General features: G+C 39.3%; 2 protein-coding genes and 1 pseudogene across 4 annotated transcripts; 1 reads left to right on the top strand and 2 right to left on the bottom strand.

The window, feature by feature from the left end:
* Window positions 1–2,260: 2,260 nt before the first annotated feature.
* Window positions 2,261–5,657, bottom strand: OTOR (otoraplin). The gene is made up of 4 exons (XM_080683848.1): window positions 5,521–5,657; window positions 5,011–5,150; window positions 3,984–4,094; window positions 2,261–3,152 (listed from the first exon to the last, which is right to left on the bottom strand). The coding sequence occupies exons 1-4, from the start codon at window positions 5,633–5,635 to the stop codon at window positions 3,129–3,131; spliced, it is 390 nt and encodes a 129-aa protein (XP_080539974.1). The 5' UTR covers window positions 5,636–5,657; the 3' UTR covers window positions 2,261–3,128.
* Window positions 5,658–10,247: 4,590 nt separating this feature from the next.
* LOC308256523 (bromodomain-containing protein 7-like) lies at window positions 10,248–12,013 on the top strand (annotated as a pseudogene). Its single transcript has one exon. The product of its transcript is annotated as a bromodomain-containing protein 7-like (transcript).
* A 2,758-nt stretch (window positions 12,014–14,771) lies between these two features.
* SNRPB2 (small nuclear ribonucleoprotein polypeptide B2) lies at window positions 14,772–24,180 on the bottom strand. 2 transcript variants are annotated; one of them, XM_080686484.1, is made up of 7 exons: window positions 24,066–24,180; window positions 23,424–23,513; window positions 22,864–23,036; window positions 18,169–18,309; window positions 17,335–17,385; window positions 15,613–15,701; window positions 14,772–15,133 (listed from the first exon to the last, which is right to left on the bottom strand). In XM_080686484.1, the coding sequence occupies exons 1-7, from the start codon at window positions 24,142–24,144 to the stop codon at window positions 14,974–14,976; spliced, it is 783 nt and encodes a 260-aa protein (XP_080542610.1). In that variant the 5' UTR covers window positions 24,145–24,180; the 3' UTR covers window positions 14,772–14,973. The 2 variants fall into 2 exon arrangements, with proteins under 2 accessions (XP_080542610.1, XP_080542611.1); XM_080686485.1 differs by having other exon boundaries at window positions 23,600–24,071.
* Between the last annotated feature and the right edge of the window lie 201 nt (window positions 24,181–24,381).

Below are 24,381 nucleotides of genomic sequence, written 5' to 3'. Positions count from 1 at the left end.
CTTGAGCACAGCCAGGCTATAGCAGATAGTCACTGCTCCCCCAATCCCAGGGCCCTGAATGCCCTTTCAGTGTTGTCATGCACCCTCAGCACCTACAGCCAGCTCAAGCCCACTGTGCCCATATGAAGAGAGGGCCATTACTGCCGGGAGACCAACAAGCCAGCAGAAGCTCAGCTTCCTAGACTCTGCTAGGCAGCCCCTGAGGATAACTCTCTGAGGCCCAGTGGGATCTGGCAGAGACCAGCACTGTAGGGCTGCACCCTTGTTGACCTGTCCTGCTGCTCCTCTCACCCTTCCTCTTTTCCCCAGAGCCATCTATAATAATAAAAGGGTAACATGCTAATTCCTACCTCACCTGGTTCTTGTGTCCAGAATAAATTCACATGGTGAAGCAACTAGGAAAAGGGGAGAGGGAGGATAACAGGAGATGAGCGGTGGGAAAGCAGGGTGAGCTATTAGTAGCACCACCTCATTTTTTTTACCTCCCACACACACTGGCTTTAGGATAGCACATGCTTGAGAAAAAATGATTAAAACAATTGCTCATGTGTGACAGAAAAGTCATTTCCATTTAGAAAAAATATTTAAATCATGGGTTGGGGAGAATTCTCTGTCTCCGTTAGTGATGGGTTAGAGGGTCGTTATATAAAGCATGTGATCAATATGTCATTTCCTGATTGAATTGCTGATATATCCTGGTGTTTGTAGGGGACACAGCTGAGACGACACCAGAGCATGAGAAGGCCTTTAAGTCATGAAAATTGCATTTCAACGGTACCATGTGGAATGGTATTAGCTTGTGTAATTTCTTTTTCTCTTATTTTGTTTACCATTTCAGATAGATGAGGCTGATGGTTGAAGAAATTAGATTTTCTTCCTAGTGCTAGCTCCTATTTCTTCTTTCCACTCAGAGCTGAAATATCCACTCCCTCCAGAGATTTGTTTAAATACCACACAGATGAGCTTAATCTGTCCCTGTATTTAATCAGATCCATGAGGGCACGAGTATCTCCTCAACCAATAAACACGAGAAGCAATAAATGCCCACATTTATCTTGGGGCAGGGGTGCGTGATGCTAAAGGCAACAGTTCCTTTGACTTCTCTTTCTTCTAAGGGTAGGAAATATGCCAGAGTTTTCTAAAGCTCTAATACACAAAAACGGCTGCTGAACTTAGTCACACTGCGAGGTCTGGTGGCCTCGTATGCAAGTCCTCTAGCTTCTTATCTGCCATCTACCAGTCTGGAGTGGCCTGCCCCTTTCTTCCCACTCTCCTTGCCCTCTGGGTACAGGGGCCAGTTTCAAATTTAACCCGGGGAACTCCTAAGGTTGTGAACCAACAATGTCAGTGGGTGATAGCCTCTCAGAGTTGCTAAAATGTCTTTGCTCTTAGTGGGAAGGAAGAATGGAAGGAAAATTCCCCAAGTGAAAATGGGTGCCAGGGGCCTCATTGCCCCCGACAACCCTCACCCTTCACTACTCAGCCCCCTTTTCTCAAGGTAGATGTCAGTCCTGGTGGGTAGGAGCTGGCTGGGGCAAAGAGGGAGCCTGCAGTTGGAAGCCCTGTGGTTGGGAAGTGAGGCTGGATGCATGAGGCCAGACAGATGGGGGGTGTTGGGCAGATTGAGAGGACCATGGGGCTTCTGGGTGTTTCCAGGGCTGATGGGGTATCTGGAATGGGGGAGCCAGCAGGCGAGAGACAGAAACAAAGGTAGAGTAAACTCTTCTTACTTAAAAGTGTGTTGAGAGTCCTACATGTTGTCTGAAACTTTCAATGGAATAAAGTGAGATAGAAACAAATAAACTAGTTTGGGGGTTTTAGGCTTTTTTTTGGGGGGGGGGCATGTATCATTTACCTAACTGAACTCCATAATAATTTGGCAAAAATATCTTCATCTAAAGTCACAGTGGACCTAGATGAAAAATGACCCTGGGGTCTAAGTCTCCAACTTGCCTTAAATGTCCCCCTCTTCATGGTTGTGGGATGACCAGACCACAGAAAACTAAGGAACACACCCCATTCCCAGACCCCCACCCCACGACTTTCTACACCCTAAGGTAAAAATGTTTTTAAAGTAAATTTAAACTCAGAAATGGTGAAATTTTTTGAGTCTAGTAGAGACATTTTTATTAACATTGTAAATAGACAACACAAATTTATGACTACATCAAAGGAATTACATTAGTAATACAAAACCAAAGCAGATTTCCAGTTAAATATAGGAAAACTTATGGGTCAATTGGAACCACCCAATCTGTGTCCCTCACCAGATTTTCTTGCCACATCGTCCTTGACTGGGGAATTTGCACAGGAAGAGGAAATTCAAGTTGAAACAGAAGGAGAAAATAACCTACAGACTTGTTTTTCTGTGTCTTTTCCCTTGAAGCTTGAATAACACCAAGTGGTAGCACATTGAAGGGAAACTATTTCATCAAAAATATTTTATAAACTGTTCCACCCCCAGTATGTACACACATACTTATTTAAAATTTGGAGAGGGGTAAATTGATCATTTAGAGAGTAAAATTATTCAAATGAAATAATTTGTGAGACTTTTAAAAAATATAAATTTAAAAGCATAGCTCAAACATCTATGAGCCCAAATAGCTCCCTCCCCCCCAACAACTTCACATCCCAAAGCCATCAAAGATTAAAAGCAACAACAATCCTGGAGTATTCCCTTATGATACAGTGCCTTTGAGTAAATTATAACATTCCAATTTTCCAGAAAGTCACGTAGGAAGAAAACAGCATGTCCAAAGGGAAGACCTGTGTGATCTACCAGGTTTATACAGGGAGCTAAAGAGCGGGGAAGAATTACTATTTAGAAGTAGCTATGGATGAACCATCTTCTCTATGCACCACCCTGTAAGAGAAGGCTGACAAGTAATCCTCTGCTTTCAATCACCCACTTGCACTGAAACCAAGCCAATAGAAAATGAAACTGAGTTGAAGCCCTTCCTTTTCTGCCACCTTTGGCCCCAAACCCTAATCCTCCTGTAAGGTAACAAATCCTGGAAACCAAAGTCCAAAATAAGGAACACAGAATTTGGAGTTTCTTGTTTGTTTGTTTGCTTTTTTTTCTTAATTTTGATGTTTTCTTTCTATTTGCAGATTTGTCTAAGTTCTTACTCGCAGAAAAAGTCAATATCCTGGAACAGAAACAAAAGGAAAAAGAGAATGAACTGAGAGGTGGGGCCAGAAAACAGATGTAGATTCTTTATTTAAAATCATACACAATCAAAGGTTAATTTGGACTTAAAATAAGTAAAGGTTGAAACCCAAAGATTATGACATAATTATCACTTTAAAGTAACATTACTTAAAATGAAGGTTCTCAAATACACTTTTAATGTATGGTTATTTGACATATTCAAGTTCAGTGCTAACAGGTGATGACAAGTGAGTCCCATTTGGTTAGGTTGGGCAATGTTTTGAAATTATTTAGCAAAGCAGTTAGCTCTAGGAGAATGGCTTCAAAATAACCACCTTACAAAGTAGTTCTAAGGGGATCTTTTATTTCTGTCCTGGGCTTACAAGACCCCAGGGCATTGGAAAGAATGTAATTTATTTTTTTATACATAAGTGGAGTCTATCTACCACAAAAATAAGGTATTCAAAGATTTTCCCAGAATGTATTGATTTTAAGAAATACAGGTGATATATTTTTCCCCAGCCCAAATCTTTAGCAAATAAATATGTGACCATCAATCAGTAAGTCAGGTGATACTATTTTGGTTTCTTTCTTTGTGAAATGAATTACTTTCAACTAAAACAAAAGCAGAGTCAGTGGAGAAAGTTCAATACTCTTTCAACCTTGATAGTAGGTATGGATACTCTCCCAAACCTCTCTGTCTCAGAAGTCACCATGGGAACCTGGGGCTTTGCTCCATATATGTTGTGAGTTACATGATACATGTTAAACATCAGCCTGCATTATGCCAAGAACTGAGTCTTTCTCTGGCCACCTCTGAGACACTTACCGTGGTCGGGACTTCCTTGGTGGCTTCCTGGTACACGTGTTGCTCCTCCACCAAGTTTCTGGGAAAATAACCCACCGTTCCCATCTCATCCTCATGGTCATCACCATACACCTGTGCCCAGAAACGGACTAGTCAGGGGAAAGTGGATGTGAGTCTTCAGAAACCCTCAGGCATCCCCTTTGCTGTTAGTGAGAATGACATAACTGCCAATGCCTTGCATTTCACTCTGGATTCTGGGGCTCAGACTTAAATTTTAAGTTCACTTAAAGAATTAAGTCAATCCATAGAAGTTGTGTATCTATTCTTCTGTGGCCCAGTCTCTTACTGGTCTCACTACTTCAGCATTCCTTTATTTTATGCAATCTTGTGAGCTGCCTGAAGTCATTTTGGAATCATAAATAAATAAAGTCAGTAAATTTTTAAAAGTAAATTTTTATTTTAAAGGACTTGCATTTCTCAGTTTTTAAAAATTTAAATGAACAGATATTTGAGTGAATTTAAGATTTAATTCTTCATTACCTGAGAATCTATCCGTGGCGCTACCGATAAGGACAGTAAGTCAGTCCTGCTTTACCCCTCCCCAGGACCCATACTACACATTTTAACTAAAAAAAAAAAAAAAAAAAAAAAAAAGCCAATTCTTTGGAATTAAAGAGGGGGCTAAAGTTTCCTTAAAAATATTGAAACAGACCGACTGCTAACATACATCCCTTTATTTGGCTAATCCAAGTGACTTTTAATAAGTTTCAGATTCTTTGGGAGGCTCAAGTTCCCATGTATCTGACTAGTTTTTCTTGCAAAAATATCACATAAGCCTGCATTTGGTTCTGTTATAAAATTGTCATTGTTCTTCAAAATACCATAAAAACAAATATACATGAATTTTTGAACTTGCATCTACAATCTCTACATTGTTCTTAACAGCCAGTTTTAAACATGTAAAATGCATTGAAGATAGGTAATAGAGAAAAAAATTAAGAGCAACATATGTCAAGATGTGTGTATATTTTCAGTAATCTCATCTTACACTGCCAGCCCAAAATTCTCCAGCTTCATTTTCTTTTACCAGCTTTGAGTAAACATATATCTGCTGCCCTTTTTTAACGTTAATGAATCTACAGTCTGGGGCATTGTAATCTTCTTGAGCTCTGGCCAGAGAAATAGTATCTGCAAGGAAAAACAAAACAAAATATCGAATGACTACCTTTTTGGCTCCTAGATTTTAAAAAAGCAAAAAGGCAGAGCAGATCAGAAAACTAGGAAATCAGAGTGACTAATACCTCCCCATTCACAGCTTCTGATCAGTTCAAAGGGAGTAAGAAATACAAAACATTAAAGCTGCATCCAACAGAATCTTAGCCACACAAATTTTCTATGGTTAACTCTCTAGAGATACAGACCAGGATAAAACAATGCCAATCAAACATACACATTAGAGAAGATTCACTTCAAAGAACAATCAGATTTTGTGCTGTTAGTGGATAGTTTTTCAATTGCTTAAAAACAATATAATAAAAGGCATTTAAAAAGTCCTTACAGACACACTCGTCATCTGCACAGAGCTTCTTGGAAGCAAGTTTGTCCATAAATATTCCATGCACGGTGCCTACGGCCACAAGACCTGGAAGGAAAAGTAACAATAGTCTTGCCATCGCCTTCTTTGCTGCTTATGCTATTGCCCTTTGAGTGGAAGTGGAAACTGACTTCAGTGGTTCCTGTCTTTTATGTGAAAGCCAGACATCTGGGTAAATTCCCCCGGCCAATGGGAAGGTGCCTCTGCTTTCATAACAGCTACTGGGCTCCAGGGGCTACTTAGAATCTGATTTTCCAAAGAGACTCAAGTTCCATGTCTTTTTTTTTTTAATATATATACACAAATGATTTTCAACTGGTCCATCATTGTTAAAGCCACTTTAGTTGTGGTTTACTGCATCAGCAGGGCATTGTTGGAAAAACTAGGAGAATTTTAAATCTTTTTAAAAAAATTTAGTTCAATTCTCATATTCTTTCAAACTCTGAGCAAAAATGTGCTAACTGTAGGAATCTGTTTAAATTGTGAGAGCTACATCTTTGGTCCAAAGGATTTTGATTTAAGCAAATCCAATTGACTATCTGGGTTTATATAATAGATAAAAGAAAGGACGCTGGAGTTTAGAAGTCATTCATAATAGGATTCTTAGAAATTGTGTCTGTCTTGGGGCGGACATGGATTGTAGCACACGAGTCACATTCAGACCCTACTAATGGGAAAAGGAAGAAATGGGTGGGTTGGAAAAATGGAACAATCTTTTCTCCACCTACTTTATCTGAGACTTTTGAAAGTCAGTCTCAAAATGTTCAAGGATTATGGACCCTAAAGAAGGGAGCAAAGCTAGAGGTTTGTGTTACCACTCCCACCCCTTCCCTGCTCCCGGGCATCTTTCCCATGGAAAGTGTGGCACAGCTGGAAGCCACCACAGTTGAAGCACAATACCTGGCTCCATCTATTCAACAAATTTACTAAGTACCTACCTTGTGCCAGGCACTGTTGTAGACACTAGAGACATAGGAGTGAATAAAAGAGTCTCTAGTCTCACAGATTTACTTCCTATTAGCAGAGACATACAGTAGGTTGCTAGTTTTATATAGTGTTTGGGGCTGGCATCTCTCCGATAAAGTGCCCTGACCCATGGTTTATGGACTAGAGGTCCCTGTCAGGATGCCCCGCCCACTTGGTGGATGACCACGTTTCTGAGCATTGCCTCTCCGACCCAGCCCCCAAATGCAGTCACCTCAAAAAATGAAGGCCAACCATTCAACTTACAAATGAATTTTGTACAAAATAATTCTCCAAGGGAGAAACTGGAATAAGCAAAATATATTTACAGTAGGATTTTAAAAATTGATTGATTGGGGTATGTGTGTATGTGTGTGTGTGTGTGTGTGTGTGTGTAGTAAAGTTTCCTTGTTTTGTTTGTGTGTGGATGGGGGGTGGGTCAGTGTGATTTTCAGGGGAGGATCTTTCATACAGTGGGCCCTAGTTTAGAAGCTTGTTTAATTCAATATCTTCATTATAGATGAGGAAACCGAGGCCCAGTAAACTACACAGTCTAAAGGCTGCCTAGCAGGATTGTGGTTCAGTGCTGTTTCCATACGTCTGCTGTCAAATTAGAAGTGGGATTTTGAATTCTTTATTTTCAGATTCACTTCAAGAAAAGAATGAATTAGAAACCAGAATGCCAGTGCATTTTCCTTCCTCTGATTTAGGGATCTAAGAGGATCTCTGGGGAAAGTGAAGTATTATATCTTCTTAATCCTGATGGGGCAGCTGTTTTACAGACTGTTTACAGTCTCAAGCCAAAGCCTCAACATAGGAGAGTTCAAAGTTGCCTTTTGAGTCACTTGAAGAAATGGAGACTGCGCAAAGTCAGATTGCCACACTGTATAAAGGTTCCCCAAAGCAGAGAGACATATTGAATAAAGCCACATCCAAGCTCTCACAACTCAGCAAATACAAAGCCCTTATTGGGCATTTGAAGGTGAAGAAGTAAAGAGATATCAAGCCTTTTGAGTGTATTGTGGGCAGGCCTGAGATGTCTTAGCATTCTGAAGTGGGCAGAGACATGGTGATGACTGGAGAGAGGCGTCTATAAAATGTTGCTTGCAAATAGCAACTTCAACTTGCAATAATTCAGCAAGCAGTTGTGCCTGGCAGCCATGCTCGAGACACTGCTCATCTGGGGGTCCAGAAAATGGCTCCGTCCTGAGCTTGCTTACTTCCTTCCTCTGCATTTTCAGATGTATTTTCTGAGTCTTTAATCCCCATAAGACATTTTTTCCTGGCGGGAACCAATTCCAACATGGGTCTAGAGCAGGGGTGGGCAAACTTTTTGACTCGAGGGCCACAATGCGTTCTTAAACTGGACCGGAGGACCGGAACAAAAGCATGGATGGAGTGTTTGTGTGAACTAATATAAATTCAAAGTAAAGGAGCGGAGGGGAGAGCAAGAGAACCAGATAGAACAGCCGGATCCAGCCCGTGGGCCGTAGTTTGCCCACGGCTGGTAGAGAAATAGGCTTGGGCAAGTGAGTGGGGTGGAAGCCACCTCCTTGTCACAACCTTATAAGGCTCTGAGTTATCTGGCCTCTGCCATTCTGAAGTCACCTCCTGTCACTCTCCCTCACTTGTTCTGTGCCTGCCATACCAGCTGCTGTCTTTTGAAAATGCTGAGCTCATTTCCACATCAGACCTCTGAGTTTATTGCCTGGGATGCTTTCCCTCCAGTGAGTGACATTCAGGTCTCTGGCCAAGATGTCTCCACAGTCAGACCAGTTTACCAGACCACTTCCTGCACTCCAACCAATCTCTCCATCATGGGACCATGACAAGCTGCCTGGTCACATTGATCACATGTAGCATGCCTTTTTTATTTACTTGGTGGTGTTTTGTCCCTCAGCGCTACAATCAAAGCTCCATGAGGTGGAGATCTTGTCTATCTTGCCCATCACTCTATAATTAGCGCTCAAAAATACTTAGTACTCATAAATAGGTATTCATTGAATAAATGCATGAGTCCCCTAAAATAGTATGCTTAGTTATATACATGCACATGTCCATTTTTTTTTTTTTTTTTTTTTTTTTTTGGTGAAAGTTCCTAGGTTTTATCATATTTAAAAAGAGGCTCATTCTTCCAAAATTAATACTCACTGACTAAATTATTAGGGCAGAGACTCAGTGGTCAGGCCACCAAAGCATGGTCTGCAGACAAGCAACTTTGAAATCATCTTATAGAAATAGTCTCTCTTACCTCACCCCAGACTTCCTAAATCTGAATCTACATTATGACAAGATATGCAAAGGGTTCATATGAACATTAAAGCTTGAGAAGAATTGCTAAAGGGCAAATCAAATAAAGAAAAATGTTTTAGCCAGAACTCCAGATTCTTCATTAGGTCTTTGCTGGATACATTTTCCAAAGACAAAATGCTTATTAAATACCCAAACAGAAAATACTTCAAGCCTTAAAGTTTAAAATGGAGATGTGAGCCTTTCACAAATTTTCACATTTATACTACCTTCTATTTATATAGACTTTGAAAAACACAATTTGAAAGAATGATCTAATCATTATAACATACTTCTAAGGTATGTTAGAAATCTACTTTGTTAGTTATTTCTTAACCTTGACTCACATTGGAACCACCCAGGAGCTTAAAAATGATTGATGAATGGGTTTCAACCTGGATTTAACTGATATGGAGTGTGGATTAGAAAATGTTTGAAAATGCTTCCCAGATGATTCTAACATGCAGCCTGCAGGGGTTCTTGTCCCAGCATTACAAGGGGTTTCAGCAATCTGGAGAAAGGCACTGATGCATAGATTAAGAAGGAGTCCATAGACGAAAGATAATTTTGAAAGGCATTGGGGGTCAGAGGAGCTTCAGCTAAAGGAGCTAAAGACTAACCCTTGACTCAGGACCCCATGCTATTTATTAACACAATTTGTCCTAAAGCAAGGTGGAGATAATACACTTCAAAGGGTAGGGCTTCAAAGGGTAGGGTTTACAGAAGCATTGTCAGTTTGGGGAATAGCCTACAGCTGTTCAGGTGTTTGGCCAACAGGAGGCAATAACATGCAGATTAAGAAGCCCTGAGCTGTCTGGCAGCAAACAATCCTATTCAGGTTTGGGGGAAGTGCCGTTTAGCTGTTACAACAGGTAAACTACATATGTGGCTCAGCCCTTGTTGAGTCCAAGCTTCACCAACCTTTTGATGAAACTCTTGTAATTATGACATGTTGGAATTGGTTCCCGGCAGCAGCCAAAGTCGAAAGTCAATCCAAAATTGAGAACCACTATATTAGATGGATAGCAACACTGTTCCCTCCAAATACTCCTAGACACTCCCACTCCCACAGATGGGTAAAGAAGGTCAGAAAAGCCTAGTTTGATCACATCTTCTTCAAAGAATAATTAGCTCCTTTTTCCTTCCCTTTCCTCCCTCTTGAAGCTTTGCTTTCTAAAGTTTGATTACACACAGGGAGGTTGAGCAAGTCAGTAAATGCATTGAGGTTAATGGGACTGGTGGAAAGTTACAAATAAGGGGGAGGGCTAGAATAGATCTTCTCTATAAAATTAAGATCATGAGGGGCTCGGGCTGGGTTGGAGGGTGTGGAGCTCTCTCTCAGACCCCACTTGGGCCCTTCCTCACCTGGCCCTGACCAGATGCGGTGTTGCAGGGCCTGGGCCTGGCTCGAGGGGCAGGCACCATGGTTCTGGTCGGACATGGGCAAGAAGCACAGGTTTTACAAAAGCAAACACCTGCCTCTACTAGGAACATGCAGAGAAGCCCTTGAAGCTGGTCCTCCAAGTAGGAGGGAAAGATGTCAACAAGCTCTCCACCTGCAGCTCGGGGCATGACTCAAGCCTCTATGAGACAAGAAGGATCATGACAAACACAAGGACAGAACTCAGAAAAAGAGAAAGATGAGAAGCAGGTCCAAGGGAGAAAACATAGATGCGTGTGAAAGAGGATAAAAAGAAGCCAGATCGGGATCATGTGGAGAATGAGGCAGAAAAAGACCTTCAGGGCCAAGCCCCTGCAGGATTAGACTTGCCTCCTGAGAAGCCTCTCAAGCTCCTTAGCCAAACAAGTAGAACACACACCTCTTTGAATCAAGTGATGAGACAGTTGCAAATAAAAGACCCAAGTGCTTTCTTTTCATTTCCTGTGACTGACTTTATTGCTCCCAGCTACTTCATGATCATTAACCACCCAATAGATTTTAGTACCATGAAAGAAAAGACCAAGAACAATGACTACCAGTCTACAGAACTGAAGGATAACTTCAAGCTTATGTGTACTGATGCTATGATTTACAACAAACCAGAGACCACTTATTATAAAGCTGCAATGAAGCTATTGCACTCAGGAGTGAACATTAGGCAGGAGAGAATTCAGAGCCTGACGCAGAGCACAGACTTCATGGCAGATTTGCAGGAGTCGAAAGCAGGAAGACCGAACGGACACCCCGCAGAGAGGGGAGGATGGCAGTTGCTGGCCACCAAAAGGGAGAACTCAGGCAAGATGGGAACACAAGCCTTTGAGTCCCAAAGAGGAAAACAAAAAGAAAGACAAAAATGTGCTTGAAGGTAAAGTTAAGAGCAATAATTTAGAAAGAGAGAGCAGGAGGGAAGTTGACCTGGAAGCTTGTTAATAGTCAAGTGTGAATTTGAAAGAAGAAAACCAGATGGAACAATGCTGGGACTTCACCCTGTGGATCCCATTGTAGGAGAAGGTGGCTAACTGGCTACTGCCCCTGGAGATAGGATATGACCACTGGAAAGCTCCAGGGGGAATACTCTGCAGGGGTTCAAAGGAGATTAAAGGAAAAAAGTAACTCTGGTGTTATACTTGAATTGCAGGCCCTATAGTTCTTATGCACCACACCATGACTCCACATTTGCCAATATCAGCAGGGACAATTCTGATTTGATCTAGTCAACCTAAGGGAAAGACTCTGATCTACCCCGAGATTTCAGCAAAGACAAGTTTTTGGCCACATGTCAAGATTATCTATATGTCATGGAAGATAGTTTATTGGATGTTTTCACAAAAGGACATTCTAGAACCCTGCAGAGGTTGGAGACGTTATCACCTGAAGGTGAGGGCCAGACTAGGACACTCGACACAGCCAAAGAAATAGAGATTACAGAAATAGAACCAGCCCAGAGGGTGGACTCCAGGAGTCAGCACTTGAAGCACTAGCAAATTTTGGCGCTCCAGTTAACATTTTTTGACTAAAGAAGCTGGTGTTTCAGAGGAAATGAGAAAACCAAATTGCTCAGTGAGCTCCAGGGAACCCAAAACAAGTGCCTGAGCACCAGACCTACTCCCAAAATGATCTGTCTCCCATGAAGAGAAATGTATCTCACCGAGCAGTGACCAAAACCTTAAAGAACTTGCACAGCAAGTAACTCCAGGCAATGTCGTCAGCATGTACGGAGTTTGGAAAGCAATGGGCATTTCCATCCCCTGCCCCGTCGTGTAACACAGCCCAGTGGGTATAACGAATTTTGAAGAAAGCAAAAAGACTGATGTTGCTGAGTGTGGGCCTGATGGGAAATGATGCTAACTTGTATTTGATTATATATTATGGACATATTTCTTCATTCTTAATTTAGAAATGCTTTTCAGAAGTTATTGAATTATAAATTGTGTTCTTTATTAAACTTTGGAACAATTAGAGTATTTAAAATTTTTTATTTTTTAAATCAAATCTTTATTTTTTAAAGTATTTCATGTCCCCCTTTTCCCCCATTGGTCCCTTTTAGCCTGCCCCCGTCCCCAGCCCTTCACCACCCTATTGTCTATGTCCATGAGTTATGCATATAGCATACAAGTTCTTTGATCTCTTCCCACCCACCTCCGCTTTCCCTCTGAGATTCCACAGTCTGGAACAATTAGTTTTAATGTTCCAGATACTGGGCTCTGTTACGTAATAAAGCTGAACCTGGGCCTAGGAAAAAAAGAAGATCGTGAAAGATAAGGACAGGGTTAAGAAGCAACAGAAGACTAAAGAGATATGACAACTACCTGCAACACATGAGCCTGAATTAGTTTCTTGAGCCATTATTGAGATATCAGCAACATTTGAATTAGGTTGGATAATATTGGATTGTTATTTCCTGATTTTGCTGATCATATTTGTTATGTGGGAAATACACATTCAAGTATTTAAAGAATAATGAGCAATCAGGTCAATGCACTCTCAAATGGTTCAGAAACATTTATGAGAGCTCTGTGTACTATTTCTGTCACTTTTGTATCTATTGGAAATTATACCAAAATAAAAAGCTTCCAAAAGTAAATCAGATGTCACTCATATACTCAAAATCTTCTAATAGAGTGGTCACCAACCTTTTGGACCTCATGGACCACCAGTGGTCTGCGGACCATCGGTTGGCAACTGCTGCTCCGAAGGTTTTCTTAAACCAGCAGTTGCCAACCTTTTGAACATCACGGACCTCTGGTTGGTGACCGCTGTTCTAATAAAACATATCAAAGGTCCACATAAACTAAGTGAATGCTCATAGCCACTTCATTCACTTCAAAATGAACCCAAACGCCCATCCACTGGCAAAACAAACTGCTGGTACATACAAGAGATGAACCTCAAAAGCATTCTAGACAGGGCACAACTATAGTGACAGAAAGCTCGTCAGTGGTTATCTGGGGTTGGGGGAAAGATTGACTACACAGGGAGCTTTGAAGGGTGATAGAACACTCTACATCTTATAATTACACAACTGTACATGACTGCCAAAACTCCAATTTGAACACTAAAATGGGTGAATTTTATTGTATGTAAATAACTCAATTTAAAAAAATCATCCAATAGTTCTCCCACTTCACAGAGTATAAACAAATCCTTAAAAGGCCTACAAAAACCCCTTCTCCAATTCCCCCCGACTCTTCCTCACACCACTAGTCACGCCACACCTTTCTACCTCCTCATCCAGCTACTCAAGGAGGGCCAGTCTGTGAAATGTTTTCTGTTCTGAGACAAGTTAAGAACATCTACTGAGCATAAGCAGTTAGAAAATGTAATTAGCAACTAGCATTGCTGTAACATTGAAGAGCATGGTCCTTTTTCTAGCAATTCACTGTAAAATTTTATAAAAGTACATAAACTTGACAACTAGGTTAAAGATGCTATTCATGAGTCAGACTCTGAATGTGGCAAAGTTTTAGGAAAACAAATTATTTTCCTTTTTACTCCATGGACAAGAGTGATATGGTAATCTATATAAATCTAAATGTTTATCCATAAACATACAATAAAAAATCCAAGTGGTAAGAAGTTTTGTTCAAGGAAATATTAAAACAGGAATATGAAAAAATGATCAGTATCACTTTAGCCCTGGCTGGTGTGGCTCAGTTGGTTGGAGAGTCAGTTCCCAGTCAGAGCACATACCTAGGTTGCGGGTTTGATCCCTGGTTGGGGTGTACAGGAGGTAACCGATCTGTTTCTCTCTCATATAGATGTTTCTCTCTCTCTCTTTCCTCCTCTCCCCTCCTCATGTGAGGATTAAAAATACATTTTTTTAAAAAGTCACTTTAATATGTACTATCCATGAAAAAAACTGTCCACTTCTTTAGATACCCATGGTTTTACAAGCAGGGGTCTGATCAATGACGTCAGATATAAATCAAATCTAAAGAACATAAGCGTTGAAAATATTTGAACATTGGTATTTAAGACTTACAAAAACATAGCAAGATTAGGATTGGCAACCCTTTGTAAGTCAGCTTATTTTTCTCAAAAAAGATTGTAGGTTGTAAAATCTTTACCTTGAGGTCTTTCAATAGAGCTTCAATATTAACCACACAGGTGTTCCTTAGGAACAGTCATGCCTCAAGAGGGTAAGAGCCCAAAATGTAGTTTACAGACAGCATTTTTTTGCTGTTTTCCCAGAAAACAGTAAGTAGTTACTCCTAAATGGCCTTTATTCAACACTGAAAAGATTTGTGAAATGCCTATTAGCAAAATACTATGCTCATTTATTTGAAGAATATGAAGATCAAATTTAGCTCCTGCCCAGTTCATATGCATACAAAATAACATTACAGAAAATCCAATCAAGGACTTGATCTAATTCTCCTTTGCTTTTACTAAAATGGTTTACTGTTTCTCATTAGCTGCTCCAAAATAATACCAGAAAAACATCCTATTGCAGTTTTATTTACCTTAACATGTGCTCTAGACTTAGCACAAGTATCTGACAATAGGACAGTGGGCAAATAAATGAAGTATTATGTATAAAACTTTATTGTACAAAATTAAGGCCTTCACATTTCATAGTTCACTAGTAGGTAAATTTTTAAAAACCTACACAAAAATTTTACTGCATTTCCTCCAGCCCCAACTATTAAAATGGCCTGACCAATTGTTATGAAAACAAACACTATAAATAACACCAAGTCCTTTAAAGACAAGTCTCCCAAATGTTATTTCTTGGCATAGGTGATCTTCATGGCATGAGATGGTGTGATCTTAAATCCTTGTAAAGCATCCCTGGCAGCTCCAGCCTGTCCATCATTTTCAAATTCAACAAATGCAATGTCATGCCTCCCAGGTACCAAACGTACTTCCTTGAAACCAGGGAACCTGTGAAGAAAAACAATTTATATATATATGTAAATTACTGTATTTATATATATGTAAAAACATACATAAATGTTTATTCTGTGTTTAAAAACTTATTAAGCAACCTCCTGAAAAGTACTATTTCCTACCAAAAATCCTGAGTAGGATAAAGATAATTAATAATATTATATTTAAAATATAATTAACACCAGAAGAATCGCAGGAATAATATAAGCTAATTATATTCTTGTTACTATATCAAAGCTTTGTTTTCAGTTTTACTCATCAATCAGAATTCGTAATTCAAACATCAGTGGTAATTCATGTCTTTATTTGCTAAATTTGCAAACTAACTTTAATTCATGGTTAATCCCAAACCAAATCAACGAACTTGTAAGAAATTACTGCTGTATGGTACACAAATGGATTCAACCCATGAAAGTGCTATTTGTCCTATCAGAAGGCTCTTGGAACACAAACTTTTTAATAATAAAACTTACTGATTAAACAGCATGGATAACATCATCTCATTAGTCTCTTCTGGTAAATTATTAAGGAATAAAATATAGTTTGGAGGGTAATCAGGGACCTATTAAAAAGAAAAAAGGCAAAGTTAGCTTGTAAGTATGAAAAATATTGTAAACCATTTGGCTCTTACATAAAATCTAAACTCAAGAGAGCTACACTGTATATTTATTAGGGATTATGAAACCTTACTGCATGCATCAAACACTATAGCTGAAAACCAAGACCAGAGGAATAAATATAAACCTGACAGTAACTAAGCACACATTCAAATCACTTAACACAAATTTGGCAAACCATAAATCTTATCAGTTTTAAGTATTTAAAAATATTTAAACCAGTATTTAAATTTTGTCAAAATGGAGGATTCTGTCATCTGGGTTACATAATTGACAGATGCTAACAAAACTAGAGAAGGCAACAATATCACCCTCCTTCAGCTTGTTACCCAAGTAAGAACAGTGATATTCAATTCTCTGCATTACTGCTTACTACCTCCCAGCATTTAAGAAAATTGAGAACCACTATTTGGTGATTTCTCATGTTTTTTTGCAAGTAAATGAGATATACATGTTGTCTAGTTATCCACAATTAAGTAGAAACAAGCCCTGTTCTTAGATATTAAACTATTTGATACCCTATCCTCAGGTAATAAGGATCTATAGAGAGACCATCCTGTATGTAAGAAAAAGCTTCCCTCTTAGGCTAATTTTATGGGGGAAAAAGATAAAGTGTAAAGAATAACAAGTGAACAACTTAAGGCTTAGAGAACTCAGTGCTGGCATTTGTAAACTAGACTATAATTGTTATAAGAGTTCAAAGAAGGAAAGGAGATAATACAAGAAAATGTAAATAACTTAAAACCAAAGCAGCAAAACCTCAGTGATATAAGGAATTCTCTAAATTAAAGATACATGGTACAGACTGACAGCTGTCAGAGGGGAGGTGGGTGGTGTGAATGGGATGAAAGAAGGTGAAGAGAATAGCCAAAGAACATATACACACAGCCATGGACACAGACAACAATGTGGTGAGGGCCAAAGGAATGGGAAGGCGGGATCTAGGGACAGAAGGAATAAGGATGGGAAATGGGGGACATCTGTAATAATGTCAACAATAAAAACAAAATATAACTTTTAAAATAAGAATGTTGTCAGACCCCAGCAACCTAGGAGACAAGAAGGAAACCATGAGTACACATTGGAGGCTTCCTCTCTGAGGCCTTTAGCAAGGAGATCTGGAAGAGTTTGTAAGATATGTATACAAGGAGACTTTTGTGCCGAGGAAGAAAGAGCAAGGGTAAAAAGGAAACAACTTTGTGTAAGTCCGTTAGAAAAGCTGGTTTAGCACTTCAGCCACCTGGAATAGAAACGAGCCCATCCCCTGGCTAGTTTCTTCAAGCCATCTGTCTGTACAGCCCTTGGCTACGGAATGTTTGCTCCCGGCCCTCACAGTTCAAAATCTGTCATTTTGATTCCCTCACTGATTCATTAGTCAAAGTGAGGAATACTAGTAAAGTCATCTTGGTTTTCTTCCTCCTAAAGGAGATTAAAATATTCCGAGTGAGTTTCTACATTGAAGTGCTATATAATTTAATGTTATATCTTACAGATGGAATTATTTTTAGTTTTTGGAGACATGCAGGTTGTTGAATGTTGTTGCAATTGCTCTGTATGAAGTTTATTTTAAAGCAATACCTGAGGATTTGGCGTTGCATTTCCTTGGGTGTTAACTGAATTTGGTGCTCCCTAAACAAAAGAAAGAGAAACAGTTAAAATTCTCAATCCCTCTAAAAAAAGCAGCACATGTTTATATTTGTAATCACTACATAAAAATAACATTAATTTAAACAGATTTTTTATTCCATTTAATTTTACTTTAAGAATTTACATCTTAGCTCTGACTCAAACATTCATGTATTTGGCTTGTCAAGTATTTTTGAAAGGTCTAACCCTAAATTTTAAATACTATGTCATAAAATTTAATTTCTATGCCTTAAAGTTATGAAGAAATATACAAGAGAAAAAACAAGAGAACAGTTTTTCTTAGCTTTTTTTTAAACAATTAGACAAAGGTCAAGCATTATACTTTATGAAACTGATTTCTAATCACTTTTAATCTAAAAATAATTACTTTTGGATGATAATTTTACTTTTATCTACTATTTTAAATTAAAATTTGAATTCCTGAATTGTTCAAAGAAAGCAGGTTTGACTGGAGTACTCATGATTAAAGATAATATCTACCGTTTATAGGCAGAACTTGAGAAATAAGTCAATAGATATTAATATATCCTGTGAATGATGAACTGTCATACAAATTCAAATAAAACTGTCAAACATACATCTGCACATGTAAAGGTTTATCTTTTAATTTATTTAAACATTAATATTGGAACTTCATAACTCAACCAGTCCAGCTTCTTAAAAATCCACCTTTTAAACACATATACACACATGTGCATGCATGCACCTCAAAGACATCCTATCAAAATTTAACACCAGAAAATAAAGAACTTTTGTCCATCTTACCAGACCAGGCTTCTTATTAGCAGTCAGCGCTGTCTGTTCCACAGTTTTGGCTTTCTTCTTTTCTTTTTTCTTTTCTTTGTCAGCAAAGGTGCCACGCATTTTAGATATTATATCTGAATCTGTTTTTGCATACTGGATTCGCTGTTTTAATTATATGAAAACAAGTTACTTTTCATTATGCTCAAGGTTGTTTACACTAGTCATTAACATTTCAAATTTCATAATCCAAATACACTACAAGATAATTTTAAACCCATCCATAAGGAAATCTGTCAAATGTACTGAGTGCCAAATAAAAATAAGTTGTGGCCTATGGTTCACAACTTATACAAAGTTAGATTCAACTGTGCTTATTAGAAAAACCATAGATTTTCATGAGAAAAACATGACTGTGAAACAGCTGTACCACTGCCTCTCTCCATTTAATAAAAGAATAGAGAAAACTGCATTAGAATAGAGAAAGTTGCCTGTCCCTTAGCAGGGTCAGTAGAAGGGTCAATATGTGTTAGTTAGCTGTGAAATGTGTCATTTGTTACTTCCAAAGTTAAAGCATCAAAAATTGGGAATGACTTTCTTCTCAATCTGCTCTATTATTCTTAAATAAAATAATAGTGGCATCAACTTGAACTTAAAATGCTTTGAAAGGAAACCAAAGGGTGGCATCACAACTTGTGCAACCAGACCACTGGCTCATTCTTACTAGGCCACAGCCAGCAGAACAGTATGCACAAGACAGACAACAGGCCAGCGTTGAAAAACATCGGTCTAGGACAGCATTTCATAAACTAGAATGTGCATTCCAATTACCGGAAGAGTTTGTAAAAGTGCGGATTCCAATGCAGTAGGTGTGGGTGATACTACTGGCATGGGTGCCACACTTTGAGTAGTTTTTAGGCTCTGGCCTAAAGCATTATCACGGAGCTAAAGTCAATACAATTAACTATCCTGAAACGTTTGCTACGAGTTAAACTGTTACCTACAGTGTACAAAACCGGAACCACTGCTTCAAGGAAACATTTCTTCCCTGGAGCCATAAGAGCTGAAAGTCTACCTCTGAGCATATCAATGCACAACAATCAAAACACACAAGAGCCCTGGATGGGTGGCTCAGTTGGCTGGAGCATCCTCCTACACCAAAAGGTTGTGGTTTCATTCCAGGTCTGGGCACATACCTGGGTTTTGGGTTTGATCCCTGGTCGGGGTGCATATGGGAGGCAACCAATGGATGTTTGTCTCTCTCTTTCTCGCTCCCTTCCTCTGTTTCTCTCTCTCTAAAATCAATAAAAATATATCCTCAGGTGAAGATTAAAAAAAATTAAAACAAAAAACAAGATATGTAACAAATTACTATTCAAAACTGTCTTATACAACAAGAATTCAATATCAGTATGCAAGGAACAAGTGACATTTTAAAGTAGTGTGGGTTTGAGCCCTGGCTGGTTTGGCTCAGTGGACAGAGCGTTGGCCTGAGGACTCAAGGGTTCCAGGTTCAATTCCAGTCAAGGGTATGTACCTTGGTTGCGGGCACATACCCAGTAGGGAGTGTGCAGGAGGCAGCTGATCGATGTTTCTTTCTCATCGATGTTTCTAACTCTCTATCCCTCTCCCTTCCTCTCTGTAAAAAAAACCAATATATTAAAAAAATAATAAAGTAGTGTGGGTTTGAAAACAACAAATCTGTCAAAAACAAGAGCAATTCTTTTTTTTGTTCACTTCATCTAGAGATGAATGTACTGGGATAACAGGAGGGGACCAGGCCTACCACTAGGCATTCTCTGGCTGGTCTGGGCTGCTGTGCTGGAGTAGCTCTAAGTGTACTTATCCCTGCAAGCAATGCTGCTAGTCTCAGGCATCATCATTTGACCAAAGGTAGGCTGAGAGCTTAGACTAACTGACAACTTAATTTCAAGGGTTCCCTCCCAATCCCCTTCCCTGTGTCTTCTATCTTCTCCCTGACCTGAGCAGGTCTCTGGTGTCTGTCCTTTTGGCAATAACCTGTGATAATCTCTGATCTCAGCCATCATTTTTAGCTGGCTGGTCTAGAACAGTAGTTTTCAGTCAGAGGTGATTTTGCCCACCAGGAGATAGCTGGCAATGTTAACTGGAGACACTGCTGGCTGTCATGAAACTGGCATGTAGTGGGCTGAGGTCAGGGATGCTGTCAAACACTCTACAATGAACAAGACAGACCTCCACAACTAACAACAAAATTATTCAGTTCAAAATGTCAAAGTACCAGTGTTGAAAAACCCTGGTCGAGACTAAATATGGATCAAGGGTAAAAGCCCATCTACAGCTTCGAGAAGAGGCAACATTTACGTTTAAACCAAAGGTTTCACCACAGAAGCCCTTTAGGGTGAATCTACTTTATTGAGGTATTTTTGGCATTAAATGATCAAATGTCCTTGAATCAGAGAATAATTTTCCTCTGAGTTCTAAGTTATAGCAAATTTTGCTCACTTTTCTGATTGGTATTTTGGAGTTAAAATAGAAGAGCAACTATAACCACCTCAATAAGTACAAACAAGATGGCTCAGAGAATGTTCTTCTCCCTCTCCTAGGATACCGAAAATTCAGCAGCTATGTGCTACCTTCTTGAAGGCAGAGAATGGAAATCCTAAATACCTTTTATATAAGATCAGTCTATGGACTTTTCCCATTGATTTTAAACTAATTAGTTGACAACGTGAAGTAGTGCCAAATACAGCAAATAATTTCCAGCTTTCCCAGATCTGAGTAATAGGAACATGCAAACTTCTCATCTCAACTCAGCAAAGCAGCCCTAAAACCCCCTGAAGGAAAAATTGCCCCTTCATATCAATATAACTTTAGATCTAAGCTAAACCCAGTCTATGCTCCTGCCAACTGAGATCTCAATTATGCTAGTCCTTCATATTACTAGATAAGCTAGTTTCAGAAAGTGCCAATTTACTGAAAACTAGGATATGTAGACACAATTCGTTTTCACAGATGGGCCTTTCCACACAAACTGTGCCCAACCAGGTGGGAAGTGATGGGAAAAGGATTGGATAGAGGATGAGAAGAAAATTTGCTCTAGTAACAGACACAAGTCTCATTCTTCAATTAAACATTGTGGTATAGATCCACAAACTACTGAGCACAGCCAACACTGCCTGATTTTGTAAATTAGGTCTTCGGGAACAAACTCACACCCATTCATTTGCATCCACCTAGGGCAGTAGTCCGCAAACTCATTAGTCAACAGAGCCAAATATCAACAGTACAATGATTGAAATTTCTTTTGAGAGCTAAATATTTTAAACTTAAACTTCTTCTAATGCCACTTCTTCAAAATAGACTCGCCCAGGCCGTGGTATTTTGTGGAAGAGCCACACTCAAGGGGCCAAAGAGTCACATGTGGCTCGCCAGCCGCAGTTGGCCAACCACTGACTAGGGCTACTTTTCCTGCTATAAAGATAGGTAAGTAGTTGCAACAGAGATCAGCTGGCTTATAAAACCTAAAAAAATGTATCTACCACCTGACCCTTTATTGCTAATATGCTGACTCCTAGTTCAGGAAAAGAACAATCCCAATACCCAGGGTCAGGAGATTAGCTTTTAAGTCCTGTGCTGTCACACGTTAAATATTAAGTATAACCTAGATAAGCAAATAACCTTCCTGTGCCAGATGGTAAAATAAAATAAAAGGGTTTAGGTCAGTGGTCTGCACTACAGACTGCGGGTCTACTCCAGTCCTTGGCCTGTTTTTGTATGGCCTATAAATAAAGGACTTTAAGAAAACTATATGTGGACCACAAAGCCTAAAATATTTATTATCTGGTTATTTACAGACTTTTTGCTGAACTCTGAATTAAACCAACAAATATCCAAACTGCTTACATTTTACTGGTGGTGAAACTGAAAACAGGCACAAAACTAGTTACTGGCAGAACCAGAATGAGGACCAGGGTCCTTTAAATGCTGGGCCTTCCCATCACAGTTCAGTTCCAGAAGAAAATCACTTTGGAATCCAGGTACTGTGTACTCACTCACACAAGTAGAACCCCTGCTTTACACTCTGTCTCCATCCTGATCCAATCCTCTATCATCTCTGACTTACACCAAGGGTCTCCTAATTGAGTTCACTACTTTCCTTCTGGCCTTCCTACAATCCAATCTTTATCCAGCAGCTATATGAATCTCCTTATGTCACTGCTAAGCTCGAAATTTTCCATGCATAATTATTTCATTTTCATTTATTAATAAAACCTATTAATCTAAGTCTGAATTTTCCTTAGATTATTGCTTTATCTAGACTGCTAGCTTTTGATATGTAGTATTTTACTATGGCGTTTTTTGAAACTTTCTAAATCTAACAGATTAGATTTCCTCTTTGACCCCTGGTTTTTGTAAGTTTATAAATAAAGCTTTCCTTTTAATCCTCTAATTTATTAATTTCTAATTATTTTGAAATAAGAATGTTGCCTATACTGCCATTATTTTTAAAAATATTCTGCATCTCAAGCTATTTTGTTTTTGTCCATATGAACTGTCATAAATTAAGAAGTAAATGAAAAACTCAACACTGTTTCTATAAAGATAAATAAAACAAACCCAAACTCCCTCTAACACGCAGTTAAAAGTAAAAAGCAATAGCTATAGTTTCAATTGTATATTTACATATCTACTATACCATAAGTAGAGATTAAAGCCAAAATACCGAAATCAACTTACCATTGGTTTACCATAAAATGGAAATCCTTGTAACTGTCTCAAGGCATTTGTGGATGAGCCCAATTCTTTAAATATAACAAAAGCTTGCCCCCTCATTTTCATGGTCTTTAAAGCTACAATATCTACAACATGGCCAAACTGAGAAAACAGGGCATACAGGGATCTCTTCAATTCTGTGTAAAATTAGAAGGGAAACAACTTATTTGTGAATGAAACAATGACAAAGTTCTTCATAAAACGACACTGAATTAAGTGCTTCTCGACCATTCATGTATTCATTTATACAGTTATACATTTTAATAACATCAGACTATTTAGCTCTCTGATTTAAAGTTATTTGAAGTCATTTTATCTACGAGTGAAAACAGATTCAACACATTTTTCAGCCCTTACCTATTTTTATTTTTAAGCCTTAAAATCCTTACCCAAATAGGGATAAACCAAAATTTCAGGCACTGAGCAAGATAACTAAATGAGGAGTTTTGAAGCAGTACAATTTTTAAGACAGTAGTAATTAAGCACATTTTGGCTATGAACAAATCTTTTTAAAGCACACTCACCTTCTTTTTTAATTTTGTCATTCATATTGTTGATATAAATTGTATGGTTTGGTCTGATATCCATCTTTTGGGTTAAACCGTCCAAACAGCCTGAAGAGACAGTAAATACTCTGTTATAAACAGGGAAGACTCAACTCATACTCTTGGTGTGACATTAGGACACAAGTGTTACTAACTTTTCAGTTCTCTTTCATTCCCTAATGCCAGAAAATATCAGCTTGGCAGTAGTCTTTAAAGCTCTCCAACTCTTGCTAGCTCTCTTTTTTTAAACAAAAGAAGAATAATGCTTGATGGAGCACTAGTACCTAGTAAGATTTTTAACATTATTTTATACAATAAATTTATTTTTATACTTATCATCCACTCATCCACTTTTAACCAAATGATAATGATTTTCCATCTACCTAATAAAACAACTTTTTTTTTTTAATTATTTAAGATGGGAGGCCTCGCCGGAGCAGCGCGGCAGCCTCCATTCCTCCCCCGCCCGCTGGCCTAGCCTTCCGCGAACACCAGGTCCCGTGCATCCAGCCCCACGGCGCCGCCCCGTCCACTCGCAGTTCCCACAAGGGAGCGCTGGGCCGAGGGACAACCTGCGGCCTGGAGGACCGAAACAGAGGGACAGATCACATTCAAACTCACCTGAGAACCGCCCGGCGTACCGAAACAACCGGAAGCCGGAAACGGAGCCAGAAACCGGAAGTAACTGCACCAGGAGCATCAATGGAGCGCCGATCAGTGGAGAAGCCGAGCACCGAATCGATCGATGCCCCGCGGCTGCACCTGGAATCTCTCTGCGCATGCGCGCCCTGCGGGCGGGGAGAAAATGTGGGTAGAGGTGGTGGGGAATGAAGGGGAAGAAGCTTGTGGGAACCGTGTGGAGGAAACAAATCTTGGGGCCATAGAGTGAGAGGAAAGGGGAGCTCAGTGATTCATTTCCCCCACCACGACTTTACGC

This window comes from Plecotus auritus (assembly GCF_963455305.1).
Source record: "Plecotus auritus genome assembly, chromosome: 8".
Classification (NCBI taxonomy): Eukaryota; Metazoa; Chordata; class Mammalia; order Chiroptera; family Vespertilionidae; genus Plecotus; species Plecotus auritus.
Note: the sequence above shows the minus strand (reverse complement) of the source record. Positions and strands in the feature narration are given on the sequence as shown.

Coding starts and splice junctions, on each gene's coding strand:
- OTOR (XM_080683848.1), bottom strand. CDS start 5,635: ATGGCAAGACTATTGTTACTTTTCCTTCCAGGTCTTGTGGCCGTAGGC. Junction 5,151..5,520: donor TGCAGATGACGAGTGTGTCT/GTAAGGACTTTT, acceptor TTTTCCTTGCAG/ATACTATTTCTCTGGCCAGA. Junction 4,095..5,010: donor GAGAATTTTGGGCTGGCAGT/GTAAGATGAGAT, acceptor TTCTGGGCACAG/GTGTATGGTGATGACCATGA.
- SNRPB2 (XM_080686484.1), bottom strand. CDS start 24,144: ATGCTCCTGGTGCAGTTACTTCCGGTTTCTGGCTCCGTTTCCGGCTTC. Junction 17,386..18,168: donor CTAATAAGAAGCCTGGTCTG/GTAAGATGGACA, acceptor TCTTTTGTTTAG/GGAGCACCAAATTCAGTTAA. Junction 15,134..15,612: donor TTATCCATGCTGTTTAATCA/GTAAGTTTTATT, acceptor TTTTCTTCACAG/GTTCCCTGGTTTCAAGGAAG.